We start from the raw sequence: 15,809 nt of genomic DNA on the forward strand, positions 1-15,809 counted from the left end.
ATTTAAGAAAGGTGAATAAAAGCAAGTAGAATAATTATTTACCTACTTATTCTAGTTCAGGGTCACAGATAGCCAGAGCCTGTCTCAGCAGTTCAGGGTGCCGGGCAGCAGCTGACTATAGGTCAGCTATAGTATACTATAGTATAGTATAAAATAGTATATTTTATATTTGAGCCATATATTATTACCTGTCATCAAAAAAATTGTTTTTCTGATTAGTTCCTGCTCTATCTGGTGGTTGTGAAAATTAAAGGAGTATACCCATGAAGTGTTTACTCTTCTTTAGAGTCACCTCTGAATTGGCCTGCAGCCTCGTGTGCCCAGGCAGACAGGGTGGAGTAAGACCCCTTACTCCGGGCCGTCTCAGGGCACGGTGGTGCCCACCTAGGTTGTGTTTTTGGTGAGCCAAGGAGGATGGCCCACCGCCATGGCCACCTCCCTCTCTGCAGGCTCCCCTGCCTCTATCAGCAGCCACCTCTTACTATCGCTTTGCCTTCTGTCTGTGAGGAAACAAAGATATTTCTGTCCAATTTTGAGCTTTGAGGTTGACACAGTGCACACTAAGAGGCTGCTGACATCCTGGGCACTGGCATGCCCCTTGCTTCCCCTTCTAAATCCTCCCATCGTTGGTCTTCCTCCTATAGGTGTTTCAGCCCCCAGCCACATCCTACCAGTGCTCCTGGCAGCAGCTCTTGCTGGCACACTTAAGCCAAACAGAACTGCTCTGGGACTGAGCATGGGAGTGCCAACCAGGCCTCTTACCCAGTGGGGTTGAGCCAAAGGGACAGAGTGAAAAGGCTTGACTTTAGTTTGGACCTATATTGACCCTCCTGAGTGCCTGCTCAGGGGGGATGGTACCGGCCACTGTATGTAAAAGCAGAGGACAAAATGATGTATGTCTGCTTCCCCTTTGGAAGGGTCTAGGGCCAAAGAAAAGGTGGACCTCACTGTTCCCCTGAGGAAGTAGCCACCATTTGTTTCCTTTTTTTTTGACCAAAAAAAAAATGTTTGCCTTAATCATTAAAAAGCAAGGTTTCTTGGACACAGGTGTAGAACTTTTATGTTTTTCTCTTCCCTTTTTCTAGGAAGCCGAAAGCTTTAAGGGAACCCTGACCTAGGGAGTCTCAATGGCCCTGGGTGAAGAAGAAGCAGAGGTGGAAGCATCTGTAGGCACCAAGGCCGTGTCCTACAGGAGATGTAGCTGTGGGGAGCCAGAGGGGGATACCCCAGAGCCTGTGAGCAGGGAGCAGCCCCACTGCCTGGAAGTGGCGGGAGGACCCATCTCCCCTGTGTGGGGGGCAGAGAAGCCCCCTGCCCCTGCCTGCACCTCTGGAGCCAACAGAGAGCTGGTGGCTGATGGTCCTGAGCCTGCCCCTCGTTGCCTGCATCCTCCTGCCAGCGCGGGGACTGGAGACTTTTTGCACTCTGTGGGAAGCCAGGTAGGTATTAAGGACTGTGTATTGACCCTGTGCTCTCCTTGGGAGTTTGTTCCTGCATTTCCTTGCCATCTTGCATCCTTTCCTAGCCACTGTAGGATGGGAAGCTAGAGGAGCCTGGGTGTGATGATTTCTGTTCTACAGAAATCTGAGCCCAGGCTCGGCACTTGTGGTTCAAGTGGCTGAGGCACCAGCCATGTACACCTGAGGTGGCAGGTTCCAATCCAGCCCAGCCCGCCAAACAGCAATGACGGCTGCAACAAAAAAATAGCCGGGCGTTGTGGCTGGTGCCTGTGGTCCCAGCTACTTGGGAGGCTAAGGCAGGAGACTCGCTTGAGCCCAGGAGTTGGAGGCTGCTGTGAGCTGTGATGCCACGGCACTTTACCCAGGGGAACAGCTTGAGGCTCTGTCTCAAAAAAAAAAAGAAATCTGAACCTGTTTTACAGGTTCACTTAGAGAGCTGGGCCTCAGGGCCGCAGGGGCTCTGTCTGCAGCATCTCCTGTTCCTCAAGGGTGTGAACAATGACCTTTTTGAGGACTAGGCTATCTGGCCAAGACTCTGCTGACCTGAAGAGTAGGGCAAGAGAGCTCTGGCAAAGGGAGCCCTGTCCTGTTTCTGAATTGGGGAGGACCTGGAAGAGATCTGGGAATGGAGGGCCAAAGGCCGTGGGCTCCTGGGTTCTGAGACTGGTCTTTGGAACCAGGGGACCTGTCAGCCTTAGAGCCCCTGTGGTTGGCAGCACAGTCCCTTGCGGAGTTTTTCTGTTTGTTTGGGTTTTTTGCTTTGAGACACAGTCTCAAGCTGTTGCCCTTGGTAGAGTTCCGTGGTATCATAGCTTACAGCAACCTCAAACTCTTGGGCTTAAGTGATTCTCTTGACTCAGCCTCTCGAGTAGATGGGACTATAGGCGCCTGCCCCAACACCCAGCTATTTTTGGTTGCAGTTGTCATTGTTGTTTAGCAGGCCCAGCCGGGCTTGAACTCACTGAGCTATGAGCGCCGAGCCACTGTTCCTTGTTAAGGAAAACTTGGGCTTCCCTGACTCCCAGGCAGCCTCTTCTAGTGGGAGATACACAGGACAGAGACTTCTACCAGCTTCTATGACTATAAGCAAATCACCAAATCTTTCAAGCTTTCAGCATAATTGGGAGGGTGACCTTAATGATCTGTCCCTCCCAGCCCTGACTTCCTTTTATAGTCTGTTTGCCAAGGCCTTTCCTGAGAATGGCTTTGATTTCAGTGTCATTGTGGCCCTGGCTGCTGCCCACTTCCCTCATGGAGCACTATCCTGGGAGGAGGCTCTGAGTGAGACTGGGAGATGACGGAGGCTGGGCCTGGGAGCAAGGGGCAGTGGGAGGCCCTGGCACCTGTGAGCCAGAGAGTCAGTGAGGCAGGAAGCAAATAAGCAGACCCAAGAGTTTTGTTCCCTGAGTTTGAGTCTGGTGCTTATGGCCATGATGGGTGTTGTTTGTTGATTCTATGTGCTTTTCACACATGAGCTGATTCAGTCCTCACCTCCTGAGGAGGTGGTGCTATATCAGCCCCATTTCACGGAGATGGGAGGTAAAGCTCAAAGTCATGCATTGGGAAGGTGGCAGAAGTTGGGGTTGACGTCAGATCTTTCTGGTTCCAAAGTCTGTGCCCTTAGCCACAGTGCTGTCCTGCCTCCCTCAGGGGTAAGTTCTCCATCGAGCAGATAAAAAGTCCAAAGTGAAAAAGCTGAGATGAGTGACTCATTCTGCCAGTGTTCAGTTATGCTGACGTGTGAGCTGAGCGAGGTGGTGCCTACTGGCTTTGCCTACTGGCTTTGGATGTCTCCTGTTAGCAGGAGAACGATTGAGGGTTCCATCTGCTGGAATGTGCTTCTCAGGGCTTAGGCAGTGTATCCAAGAACAACTTTGAGAGGGCTGGGGACAGGGTTGACTGAGAGAGGACACAGTCACAGAGCAGGCTGGTCTCAGTAATGCTGGCAGTATTTAGAGATTTTTCCTACCTTCTGGGCCCACAAGGAAGCTCTTTTTCTTTTGAGACAGAGCCTCAAGCTGTCCCCCTGGGTAGAGTGCCATGGCATCATAGCTCATAGCAACCTCCAACTCCTGGGCTCAAGCAAGTCTCCTGCCTCAGCCTCCCAAGTAGCTGGGACCACAGGCACCCACCACAATGCCCAGCTATTTTTTGGTTGCAGCCGTCATTGTTGTTTGGTGGGCCTGGGCTGGATTCGAACCTGCCACCTCGGGTGTACGTGGCTGGCGCCTTAGCCACTTGAGCCACGGGCGCTGAGCCGAAGCTCTTGAGTTATCTAAGAAAGATATTTAAGCTGAGCACAGTGGGTCATGCCTATAATCCTAGCTTTCTAGGAGGCCAAGGCAGGTGAATTGCTTGAGCTCAGGAGTTTGAGACCAGCCTGAGCAAGAGTGAGACTCCCCATTTCTACTAAAAATAGAAAAATGAGCAGAGCACCTGTAGTCCCAGCTACTTGGGAGGCCGAGACAGGAAGATCACTTGAACCCAGGAGTTTGAGGTTGTTGTGAGATAGGCTGACTCCACGTCACTTTAGTGTGAGCAACAGAATGAGACTCTGTCTTAAAAAATAAATAAATAAATAAAAATAAAACAGGCATCTGGTTTGATGACTTTAACCTGAGTGCTTTTTCCATCCCTCTTACCACTACAGATGGAGGAATCCAAGCTTTCTACCTCTGGGGAGCTACCTCAGACTCTTACTCTTCCCAGGACTACAGCTCTTTGCTCAGGACACAATGCTGACACCGAAGAGAATCCATCCCCAGATGATTTGCCTCAGGTGCTGGACCTCAGCCAGCAGCCTCACAGCTCAGGGTTCCCTTTCCCATCCCAGCAGAAGGCCATGGTGAGCCAAGGTGCCACTGTTCCTCAGCTTTCCAGCTGCAACAACTCAGCCTCCTCTATGGGCAGCAGTTTTCAGAGTCAACAGGAGAAAGTGGAGACCCAGAATTGCTCCCTTGCCAAGGCCACCTCCTCCCAGAAGCTGGTTGTTCCCCAGGAACGGAATCCCTCTGTGGTGGGACTAGGGCCTCAGTTCAAGTGGTCACCACAGCCTGTGGTCTCAGGGGGTGATGCTCCTGGGCTAGGCCAGCGGCGCCTCTCCTTCCAGGCTGAGTACTGGGCCTGCGTGCTGCCGGACTCCCTGCCTCCCTCACCTGATCGCCAGTCCCCTCTCTGGAATCCAAATAAAGAGTATGAAGACCTGCTTGACTATACTTACCCACTGAGGCCTGGGCCTCAGCTCCCAAAGCACCTTGATAGCCGAGTGCTGACTGACCCTGTCCTGCAGGACTCAGGTGTAGACCTGGATAGCTTCTCTATCTCCCCAGCAAGCACCCTCAAATCACCCACTAATGTCTCCCCCAGTTGCCTACCAGCAGAGGTCACTGCGCTGCCATTTTCTGGGTCGAGAGAGCCAAGCATTAAGTGGTGGCCCTCTGGTGTACCCCAGAAGCAGGGCAGCATGGGCTTGGCATCTTGTAGCCAGCTCACATCTACCCCCAGAGCCCCAGGCAGTAGGGATGCTCCTTGGGAGAGCAGAGTGCCAGCCCTGAAGGGAAAGGACTGGTCATACATGGGCAAGAACCTTGAGGTGGGTTCTCCCCAGCAGAGGAAACAGGACAGCGGGTGGCCCTCATCTAGGACAGAGAACCAGAAGGCCAGCCAGGGTAACTGGCATCCTGCTTATGCAGAGTCTAGATGGAAAGCAGAAGAGGAAGTGGAGAGTGATGACGAGTACCTCGCCCTGCCCGCTCGGCTCACGCAGGTTTCTAGTTTGTTTTCATACCTGGGTTCTGTTCCCACCTTGGTTACCCTGCCTACCCGGGCTGCCAAAGGGCAGAGCTCCCTGGAAGTGTCAGACAGTGATGGGCCAGCTTCCTTCCCGTCTGACTCCAGCCAAAGCCAGCTTCCCCCTGCGGCTGCACTGCGAAGGCCTGGTGAAACTGAGGGACAGAACCACTGTTTCCTGCGCTCCATCATCCGTGCCCGGGACTCTGCAGAGGAAGGGAGTCTGGTGAGCAGCCAGGCCCTTGGGGTCACCTCTGGACTATTGAAAACACACCCCTCCTTGCCAGCTATGTTGGACCGGTGGTCATTCTCAGACCCAAGCGCTGAAGGGCAGCTTCCCAGGAAAGGTGGCGAGCAGGGAAAAGAGTCGCTGGTGCAGTGTGTGAAGGTAAAGACATCCAACATGAAGAGGCTCCGTGGCCAGGTTTCTCATCTCTTCTTCCCCAGTCTACTACATAATAAAACTTGCTAATGTTCATTGACCACTTTTTTTTGCCAGGCACTGTGCTTGCTGTACCTTATTTGGTCTTTACACTTTTACTAGATTAGTAAGTACTATTCTCATTTCACTGGAGAAAAAGGCAGAGAGAGGTTAAGTAATTTAGTGATTTAACCCAGGTAGAGGGGTGTGGCTGCTTCCCAACTCAGAGGTGTTCCACACAAAAAGGATCTGAGCCCAGACACCTTTGGGAAACACTGGGCTAAACAAAAGTAAGTGGCTTTCTTGAGTGTAGGACTTTCAGAGCTTTATTTGGCAAAGTGGTGTGTTTGTATAAAGTCAGGGGCATTAGATGTACAGTTTCCTAGACTTCTTGGCCCTGACCCTTCTGTTTTGGAACACCTATTAATATCTAGAGGCAAAATTAATACTGTGTGGAAGAGGGTTTTCAGAGTCCGACATATGAATTGAAATCATGGCCCTGCTGTCTTTGGAATTTAGCATCAGTCTCTTGAGTTTGCTCTTTCGTGAAATGTAGATCCCTGCCTTTTGGGATGTTGTGTGAATTAATTAAAATAATTTATGTTGAGGACTTTTGTAGTCCCAGAAACATGCTGAAGGTTCTGGAAGGTACTTTCTCACCACAGCCTGAGTGTTCCACTGCCCTGCCTCTCCAGTGAGCACTCAGATGCTATATCATCACTGCAGCATGGTGGGTGGCCTGTGAGCCACGAACTGTCCCTAGTACTCAAGGGGGGCTTTAACCTCAGGATGTCACATGGATTTGACTTGTCCTGTGAAACAGTGGGACCAATGCTATATACCTTTCTTTTTTTTTGTGAGACAGGAGCCTCAAGCTGTCCCTTTGGGTAGAGTGCTGTGGCATCACAGCTCACAGCAACCTCTAACTTCTGGGCTCAAGCGAGTCTCTTGCCTCAGCCTCCCGAGTAGCTGGGACCACAACACCCAGCTATTTTTTGGTTGCAGCCATCATTATTGCTTGGCGGGCCCAGGCTGGATTCGAACCCGCCACCTTGGGTGTACGTGGCTGGCGCCTTAGCCACTTGAGTCACAGGCGCCGAGCCATACCTTTCTTTTCTTATCATTTTTTTTTTTTTTGAGACACAGTCTTACTTTGTGACCCTCAGTAGAGTGCTATGGCGACATAGCTCACAGCAACCTCAAACTCTTGGGCTCAAGTGACTCTCTTGCCTCAGCCTCCCAACTACCTGGGACTACAGGCACCCATCACAATGCCCTGCCATTTTTAGAGACAGGGTCTTGCTCTTGCTCAGGCTGGTCTCAAACCCATGAACTCAGACAGTCCACCTGCCTCAGCCTCCAAGGGGTGAGCCACTGTGCCCAGCCTTATACCCTTCTTTTGTGATCAAAGATTGAGAAACCATAAGGTAAAGTTGGTTTGGGCTGTGGGTCAGGTTAGTCATGATTCCAGGCATTGATTTTACAGTTTTGTAGTAATGGTCCTGATATAAGATTGGTTTCTGTGGCAGGGGTACCTCCTCTGGGCTATTCCATTCCCAGCTGCAGGGCTGGATTCTCTCAGCCTGTCATTTCTGCTGTCACATCAGGCTGTGAGGAGACAGTACCAAGTGGGACTTCCCATTGTCCTGGCAGAGGGAAGTCTAGAGCTGTGGGGTAGGAACAGGCAGAGAGGACAGAGAGCAATGCCTCGGTGAGGGAAAGCATAACAGTTCAGGCAGTCATGCCATGTATTCTTTTGTCTCCACAGACATTTTGCTGTCAGCTGGAAGAGCTAATCCGCTGGCTGTATAATGTTGCAGATATTACTGACCACAAGACTCTGCCCAGATCCAATCTCACGGGTCTCAAGTCTTCTCTGCAGCTTTACCGGGTAATAATGTGGTCCTGGCTCTGGCTTGTTCACTCATGGAGTTGTGGCTAAGTTACTTGATTACAAAGTAAAATCTCAAATAACTGATACCTGGTATATTGTAATTCAGTTGATGGTTGTACCTGAAATCTAATCAGATGCCCTTTTCGAATTCCTTATTGATTGATTGATAGAGTCTTTGTCACCCTCAGTAGAGTGCTGTAATATCATAGCTCACAGCAACCTCAAACTCTTAGGCTCAAGCGATTGTCTTGCCTCAGCCTCCCCAGTAGCTGGGACTACAGGTGCCCACCGCATCACATGGCTGTTTTTTAGAGATGGGGTCTTGCTCTGGCTTAGGCTGGTCTCAAACTCCTGAGCTCAAGCAATTCACCCACCTTGGCTTGCCAGAGTGCTGGGATTACAGGCATAAGGCAGCACTCCCCCCTTTCAAATTCTTAATGATAAAAACTTTGTAAAATGCACAAGATATTTGCCAGGCCAGTAGAATATAGAAAAAAATAAATTATGTTTATCTTGAATCAAAAATACTTTAGAGTGATTTGCAATGTTTTGCAATGTCTCAGAAATTTTTAGTACAGATGGGCCCTATTGTGAAGCCACTAGTTACAGACACCTCTTTAAGTGACATTACAATTCAGATTTTTCAGTTGCTCTAGCCGCATTCTTCATGCTCAAGCACCACAGTTGTCTAAAGGCTACCATACTGACCAGTGCCATCAGCACAGAACTGCTGGACTGCACTGCTATTTAAGGATGGGAGCTGAAATTGTACTTACAACATATACAACAGGGCATTTTGACAGTATTTAAACAAAAATCTGACACGAGTTTGCTTGTTTATATGTTTAGGTTTGGGGGGGGGTGTGTTTTTCTTTTTCATTAAGGTTTTGTTTTTTTAAAAAATTTTTGTGGATTTTTGTTATCTTGATCCTAGAGTAAGTGCTTTTAGGGTGACTATAGGTCCCAGTTTGTGCCTATTATTCTGGCATAATCATAGGTCCTCTTTCATCCTCAGAAGTGACCTGATTTGGAGGGTAAATCATATAGTTGTTATCCCTCAGCATGATGTTAACCTTGCTGAACTACTGACTGATTTCTAGCATATCCAGATAGCCAAGCCTTTCTAACCTCTTCATGAAGGAACGCAGGTAATATCTGTGGTTTCAGCTTGATGCTAGTATAGATGGAGTTTTCCAGGACAGTTCTTCAAATTTCTGCAACCTTATAGCCTAACCAAGCATAAGAGGGTGTGATTTACATGTGCATGAGCCAAGGCTCCACAGCCCGGCTGAGCTGACTTGGGCCCTTGCTGGGACCACATCCCAGCTAATAGATGCCTTTGTTTTCCACCTTGGAGCCAACTTAAATTTAGGAGAGGAACATTCTCTGGCCTAAGTGGGCTGGACCAGTTTCTCTGCCCTAGTGGGGATGCTATTCCTGTGGTGTGGAGAGGTTACCGTAAGTCCCTCCCCCAGAGTGAGGTGAAGGGAGGAAAGGATGGCGGAGTCCAGGGGTCCTGTGTGCAGACTGCATTTGTGCGCCTAGCTGTGCAGGGCCCACCCCCTGGAGGTGCAGGGTAGTGTACCACTACAGGAAAGGAACCTACCCCGTTAGACTTAACTGTGTGGCCTTTCTATACTGGCAGACTAGGTACAAATAGATAACTCCATTCCCTCCTTTTACTCCTCATGCCATCAGCTTCAGTTTCCAAGCTAGCCAAAAGCCATTTCGTTTTGTGGGTAGAGCTGCGATCTGGACTAGGATTTACCCCTAGGTCAGTAAGGCTTAAGCCACTTAGGTCACCCATTCAACTAGGTCACAATGTGGGACTAAACCATGAACCCTTTCCCCATACAGAATGGTGCATGGCTTATGCGTACATCTAAGCTACCTTGACTTGTGCTTAGATGAAGACCTACTTTTGTAAGCAAATGTGTATATGTTCACATATCTTAACTGTCACTTATTTTCTTACATACTTGCACTTTCTCTTAATAACACAGTAGGGTTGAGGTAGCATATAAACCACATGCAGGCATCCTCAAACTTTACAGCCTGCGGGCCACATGTAGCCCACCTAGGACATTTATCCAGCCGCCGCGTGTTTTTGCCGCTGCTGCCTGTCCTGCTTAGCAGCCGACTTGTCCCGGGGCCTGCAGTCCGGCCCTCCAACAGTCTGAGGGACAGTGAACTGGCCCCCTGTTTAAATAAAGTTTGAGGACCCCTGACATACAGTATCGGAGAATAAAATAATATATAAGTATAGGCATCAGGGCAAAGGAAAACTAAAGATAGGAAAATAGTAAATCACAAAGTAAAACTATGGGGGCGGTGCCTGTGGCTCAGTGGGTAAGGTGCCAGCCCCTTCTATTGAGCATGGCGGGTTCAAACCCAGACCTGGCCAAACTGCAGCAACAACAACAACAACAAAAATCAGCCAGGTGTTGTGGCAGGCACCTTTAGTCCCAGCTACTCGGGAGGCTGAGGCAAGAGCATTGCCTAAGCCCAGGAGTTGGAGGTTGCTGTGAGCTGTGTGATGCCACGGCACTCTACCAAGGACAATAAAATGAGACTGTCTCTCTAAAAAAAAAAGAAAGAAAAGTAAAACTATCACTTTAAATTGTTAAACACCAAGTTTGGCAAATCAAGGATTTCACTTCACACTTCTTAGCTGCTAAAAGAACATTAGAGCCAATCAGCCTCAAGGCTTGGTGGCCATGAAGGGAGAACAGATGAGCTGCTTGGGTTACCCTGGAGGACTGCACTGCTTGAGGACGCCGGAGAGAAGCTGAGGTGGTCAGCTGAATGGCAGATCTCTCCTGGTTCAGCTTTGACAGCCCCCTTAGAATAGAATCATTTATTCTGAGTATCCTCTACCCTTGTGAGTTCAAGAAAGCCCTCTGAGGTGTGGGCACTACAAGGAAACCCTCACTCCAAGCTATTCCAGCTTCTTCCATAGAAAAGAAAATCTTCTGATGTCAAACTAAACAGAAAAAAGAAAATGTTGATGCTATCTACTTTTAGATCAAAGAGAATGAAGTTACAACCACTGCACTGTTTACTGGGGAATTATGCAGACTGGGTGGGGTATAATCTTCCACATTAGAGGGGAATTGAGCTACCCTGCATGGTGCTCATTTCGAATAAATTTACAAAACGATAGTAAACAAAGCTTATTTGTTTTCTTTTTCTGATATGTTTTAAGCAATTTAAGAAAGATATAGATGAACATCAGTCCCTGACGGAAAGCGTCCTACAGAAGGGAGAGATTCTTCTTCAGTGCCTGTTGGATAATACCCCAGGTGAGATGCTCGAGGTTTTGAATTTAGCCAGAGCTCCGTCCCTCTCAGCAGCAAGCCCAAGGGCTCACATTGTCCCTGATAAGGAGCCAGTATTGCAAGAGCCCTGCCTCCACATACCCACTGCCTTAGATTCCCTTGGTCTCTCTGCCACCAGCCCTGTAAACTCACAGGAGGCATAGTCATAAAAGTAAGTCCATTAGAAACTGGACAGCAAGCCTGCAAGAATGACTCTCTTTTGCATCTGCATCTGTATTTTTCTAGTGGTGTTCTGGCGGGGAATCCTGGTTTTAATTCAATGGTCCTTAGTTTGTAGCTGGAGTATTCAGTGGGTATCCCTAAGTGGATCCCTACCTCACTCAGCTCAGGTTGAACGCTCTGGTTGTCTTCTGTTGGTTCTGATTTGGGAAGGCTTTTTTTTTTCCAGAAAAAGATTGTATTGATCGAAAGGATTTGAAGGCAGTCTATTCTAAGGCAATAGACTGAAGTAGTGAAGTAATGAGGAATGGGTGGCAGTAGCACATGAACCAAGCTTGTGCCCATTCTGTATGATGAGTTTCCCCAATTTAGGAAAGTGTAAAAACCAGACTTCAAGAGTATGCCCAAGGATTTATGTTCCTTATTGTCTTTACAGGGCAGAGGGGTGAAGATATGATATGGAGGATAAACTAGGGGAGAATGCTAGGTTAAAGCCTTCAACTGAGAAGACTCCCTAAAGCAGCCCAATTTCCTGTAAGACTACAGTGAAGTCCTAAGAGATCCCTCTATATGATGCCTGAGTGTGTGTTTTGGAGTGAGGTGGTATTTACACAGGTATCTAGCAGCATGAGCAAAGCTGGGCAGGCCCTGGGGACTTGAGGCAGTGAGGACACGCTTTCCTTGTCAGCGCTATGGCAAGTGCATACTGGAGATAGGTCAGAGCAGGGCTGGTCACAAGAGCCTTTGCTATGGGGGTTGCCCTATGCATTGCAGGATGTTTAGCAGCACCCCTGACCCCACTGGATGCCAGCAAATCTTCCCGTCCCCCACAGTTGTAACCATCCAAAATGTTTCCAGACATTGCCAGATGTACTTTGGGAAGAAAAATCACTAGGGTTGAAAGCTGTGACTAGGCAGAGGGGTTTTGATGGACAGGGACCACTAAGGGTTTCCAACAGGTTAGTGATTTCTTGTGTGTTTCAAGTGAGCCCTTTGCAATCCCCTGCCTTCTTAAGGCCTTTGAGCTTCTCTGGTGTTTTCTTACATGAAAGTTCTAGGCTTTTTATTGGGGGCAGAAATTACATGTGCCTGGCTCTTTTGCTACTTATGACAAAAGCATTTTACTGAACATTTTCCACAGGCCACACAGTGGGCACATGAATTTTTTTCATTTAATCACAGCCTTGTAAGATGGATATGTAATATTACTGCTCTCATCTTACAGAGGTGTGAATTTGTGTCAGGTCATAGGTGGAATGATAGGCTGGCTATACACTGGCTCCCCGCTGCTGCTATAAGTGTCCCAAGGTGTAGAGGCCTGAGCAGGTCAGTAAAGACCTCAAGTACCAAGAACCTCCTCTCTTCACAGAGGCCATATGTAAAAGCAGCCTAATTTAAAAAGCTATAGGCTTTTGACCTTCATTTAAAAAAATCAGTTCAGGGCTCGGCGCCTATAGCTCAACCGGCTAAGGCGCTAGCCACGTACACCTAAGGTGGCAGGTTTGAATCCCCAGCCCGGACCCGCCAAACAACAATGATGGCTGCAACCAAAAAACAGCTGGGCGTTGTGGCGGGCGCCTGTGGTCCCAGCTACTTGGGAGGTGGAGGCAGGAGACTCGCTTGAGCCTAGGAGTTGGAGGTTGCTGTGAGCTGTAATGCCACGGCACTCTACCCAGGGGGACAGCTTGAGGCTCTGTCTCAAAAAAAAAATAAAATAAAAAAAAATAAAAATCAGTTCAGGTTGGGTGCTGTGGCTCATGCCTGTAATCCTAGCACTCTGGGTGGCCTCAGGAAGATTGCCTGAGCTCATGAGTTCAGCACCAGCCTGAGCCAGAGCAAGACCCTGTCTCTAAAAATAGCCAGAGGTTGTGGCAGGCACCTGTAGTCCCAGCTACTTGGGAGGCTGAGGCAACAGAATTACTTGAGCCCAAGAGTTTGAGATTGCTGAGAGCTGTGATAGCACGGCACTGTACTGGGGGTGACCAAATGAGACTGTCTACAAAGAAATCAGTTCAGTAATATTTTACTGCCTAGTCTGTAATAAGAATATCCCATTTTGCCTTCCTCTCAAAAGGCATCTAGGGGTATTTTACTGGAGAAAATTAGAGTTTAGAGTTTTCTGTAGTTTTTCAGATATGTATCCAGGCCATTCCAGATTTACACAGTGCCCCTGTCTTCTGCCTGTTATAATTAGGAAGTTGGCTGCTTTGAAAATCACAAGTTCCCCTTGACACTTCACACTATCTCCCTAGGTAGGTGCACAACTTGTTTTCTTCCTCCAGGAAGAAACAAACTGTCGAGCCAGTAGAACCAGCACACAAAGATGCCAATTTTATCCTTCCTAGCTTTTCTTTTTACTTAGTCCCAACCAAATACAGTAGAACCTCTGTAAGTTGACCACTTATGGGACTATAACAAACTGGTAGTGGTCACAGGCCTGCTGTACTGATAACATACATGTGGTGTATGTCCAGTTTGTGAAAATTAGGTCAACTTGAGGTGTCAATGCAGAGAGATAGAGGATGATGGAGGGTCTAACTGTATTTTTTTTTTAGAGACAGAGTCTCACTTTGAGGTGGAGATGGAGAATGATGGAGAGTCTAACTTTTTTTTTTTAATTTTTTTTAGAGACAGAGTCTCAGTTTGTCACCCTCAGTAGAGTGCCATTGCATCACAGCTCCCAGCAACCTCCAGCTCTTGGGCTTAAGTGATTCTCTTGCCTCAGCCTCCCGAGTAGCTAGGACTACAGGTGCCTGCCACAACGCCCACAATCTTTTTTGTTGCATTTTGGCCGGGGCCGGGTTTGAACCCACCACCCTTGGTATATGGGTCCGGTGCCCTACTCACTGAACCACAGGTGCCACCTAAGTCTACTATATTCTTAACAGTTAAAAATAAAAGTTCCCTGAAATGCACTGGCAGTGCACAGGAAAACTGGGTAAAGGTCTGATGAAGGTGGAGGGGAAAACCCAGCCCAGCCGCCCTAACAGCCAAGCTTTACTGCACACTCTGGTTGTACTCTTCTGCCAGCTCCTCATGGTTTGTCAGGACAGCACTCTGCCCTGATGACACTGCACTGATGTGGTTTCCCTAGGGGCTGATCTCAACACAGCCAGCCTGTGTTCCTTCTCCTTTCACACATCCAAGTCAGCACTGTCTGCAGATAGGCAGCTTCCCTTCTCCCTTCCTCTGCTGGCAGATGTTGCAGCTGTGGGAGGAAACTAAGTAGTGTGTTAACACAGCTGATAAAGGCGCAGGAAACTAAGGCAGCCTTTGTGTTTAACAAATGAAATAAGTTTTTTTAAAGAGGAAAAAAACAAGCCTGCTATGATGCACTCTGATTAGCCCATCCCTTCCTCACATGCACACTCTGACAGTGTAGGAATGGAATCTTGGCCTCACTAACGATCTTGTTGTAGCCTGTTCTCAGATCATTTTCTTTTTAAGTCTGTAAATGCAGACCCACAGAAAAGGGTTCACAAGCATTCTCAAGTACATCATCAGACCACCCATATGTAATGATAGTCCCACTCTCCAGCCAGCAAAAGTTTATAGGACCCAGTGGCAGGGTCCAGCATCTGAATCTTTGCATGCTGTTTTTATTTCATGTAAGCCTTATGCCTGACCAGATCTGGGTGTGCCCCATGATTTTATCTCTAAAGTCAGATAACACCAGTCATCAGAGAATCATCTCTATATGCCCTTCTGTGAATTACATAATTCCGAAGTGAAACCAGTGAATTCTTTCCTCAGCTTTAATCAGAAGTTGAAGTGCAACAGAGCCCAGAATCCCTGTTGAAAAAGGTGTACATTCTGAACTACTGCCAGGTCCCATTCTGTGCAGAATGCTGTCCTCTTGTATGCTCTGAAAATGCTTACGGGCAACACTTGGCATGGGTTTTTTGGTCTAACAGCTTTGAACCTCATTGTTAGCTTTAAAGGATGTCCTTGGGAGGATTGCAAAGCAGTCTGATGAGCTGGAGAGCCATGCAGATCGCCTATATGACTCTATCTTGGCATCTCTGGACATGTTGGCTGGTTGTACCCTTATGCCTGACAAAAAGCCCATGGCAGCAGAGGAGCGCTCATGTGAAGGGGTTTAACCTGGTAAGTAGAAGAACCCAAGAAAGAAGCTGCCCTCAACCCTAGTGTTCATTAGGGTATAGAAGCTTGCTGAGCTAAGAGCTATTGGAACAAGACAGCCAATGGTACTGAAAAAGAAGTTGCTAGTCTTCCTGTGGTAACAAAAGCTTGCTGTGGTATTTCCTGTTACTCAGTGTCACCCCTGCTGCCTGCTGAGGATGAGGGTGCCCCATGCTTCCGTTTTTATGGCAGTCTGCTCACCGCCACCTCATGTGTTCTACCTCCAGGCATTCCTGACAGCACCAAGTGCCACAGAAACCCACAATACCAATAAGTATACATCTACTTCAGCCCCCACCTTAGAGACTTAACAAGTAGTGCAACTTCCTTTTGCCCCCTTGGGAAAGTCTAACAGAAGGGAAAGAAGGGCTGGGAAAGCAGGAAGGGGCCCAGCACCCACTGTAAGGTTGTTACTGTCAGTGCTTTGAATTCCACAACTGCACTGTACGTTCTCTGAAATGTCTTCTATAGGCTCGGCGCCTGTGGCTCAAGTGGCTAAGGCGCCAGCCACATAACACCTAAGGTGGCGGGTTTGAATCCCCAGCCCGGCCCGCCAAACAATGATGGCTGCAACCAAAAAATGGCCGGGCGTTGTGGCAGGCGCC

General features: G+C 48.4%; 1 protein-coding gene across 1 annotated transcript in view; it reads left to right on the forward strand.

Moving 5' to 3' along the window:
* The first annotated feature begins 1,127 nt into the window (after positions 1-1,127).
* The window catches only part of CEP68 (centrosomal protein 68), a 15,563-nt gene continuing 881 nt past the window's right edge, over positions 1,128-15,809 (forward strand). The window contains exons 1-5 of the mRNA XM_012804025.2: positions 1,128-1,439; positions 4,111-5,637; positions 7,439-7,561; positions 10,770-10,866; positions 14,995-15,168. Of these exons, the coding sequence (XP_012659479.1) occupies positions 1,128-1,439; positions 4,111-5,637; positions 7,439-7,561; positions 10,770-10,866; positions 14,995-15,164 (2,229 nt within the window). The 3' untranslated portion in view covers positions 15,165-15,168. The remainder of the gene's footprint in view (positions 1,440-4,110; positions 5,638-7,438; positions 7,562-10,769; positions 10,867-14,994; positions 15,169-15,809) is intronic.

This window comes from Otolemur garnettii, unplaced genomic scaffold (genome assembly GCF_000181295.1).
Source record: "Otolemur garnettii isolate 467f Iridium unplaced genomic scaffold, OtoGar3 scaffold00024, whole genome shotgun sequence".
Classification (NCBI taxonomy): domain Eukaryota; kingdom Metazoa; phylum Chordata; class Mammalia; order Primates; family Galagidae; genus Otolemur; species Otolemur garnettii.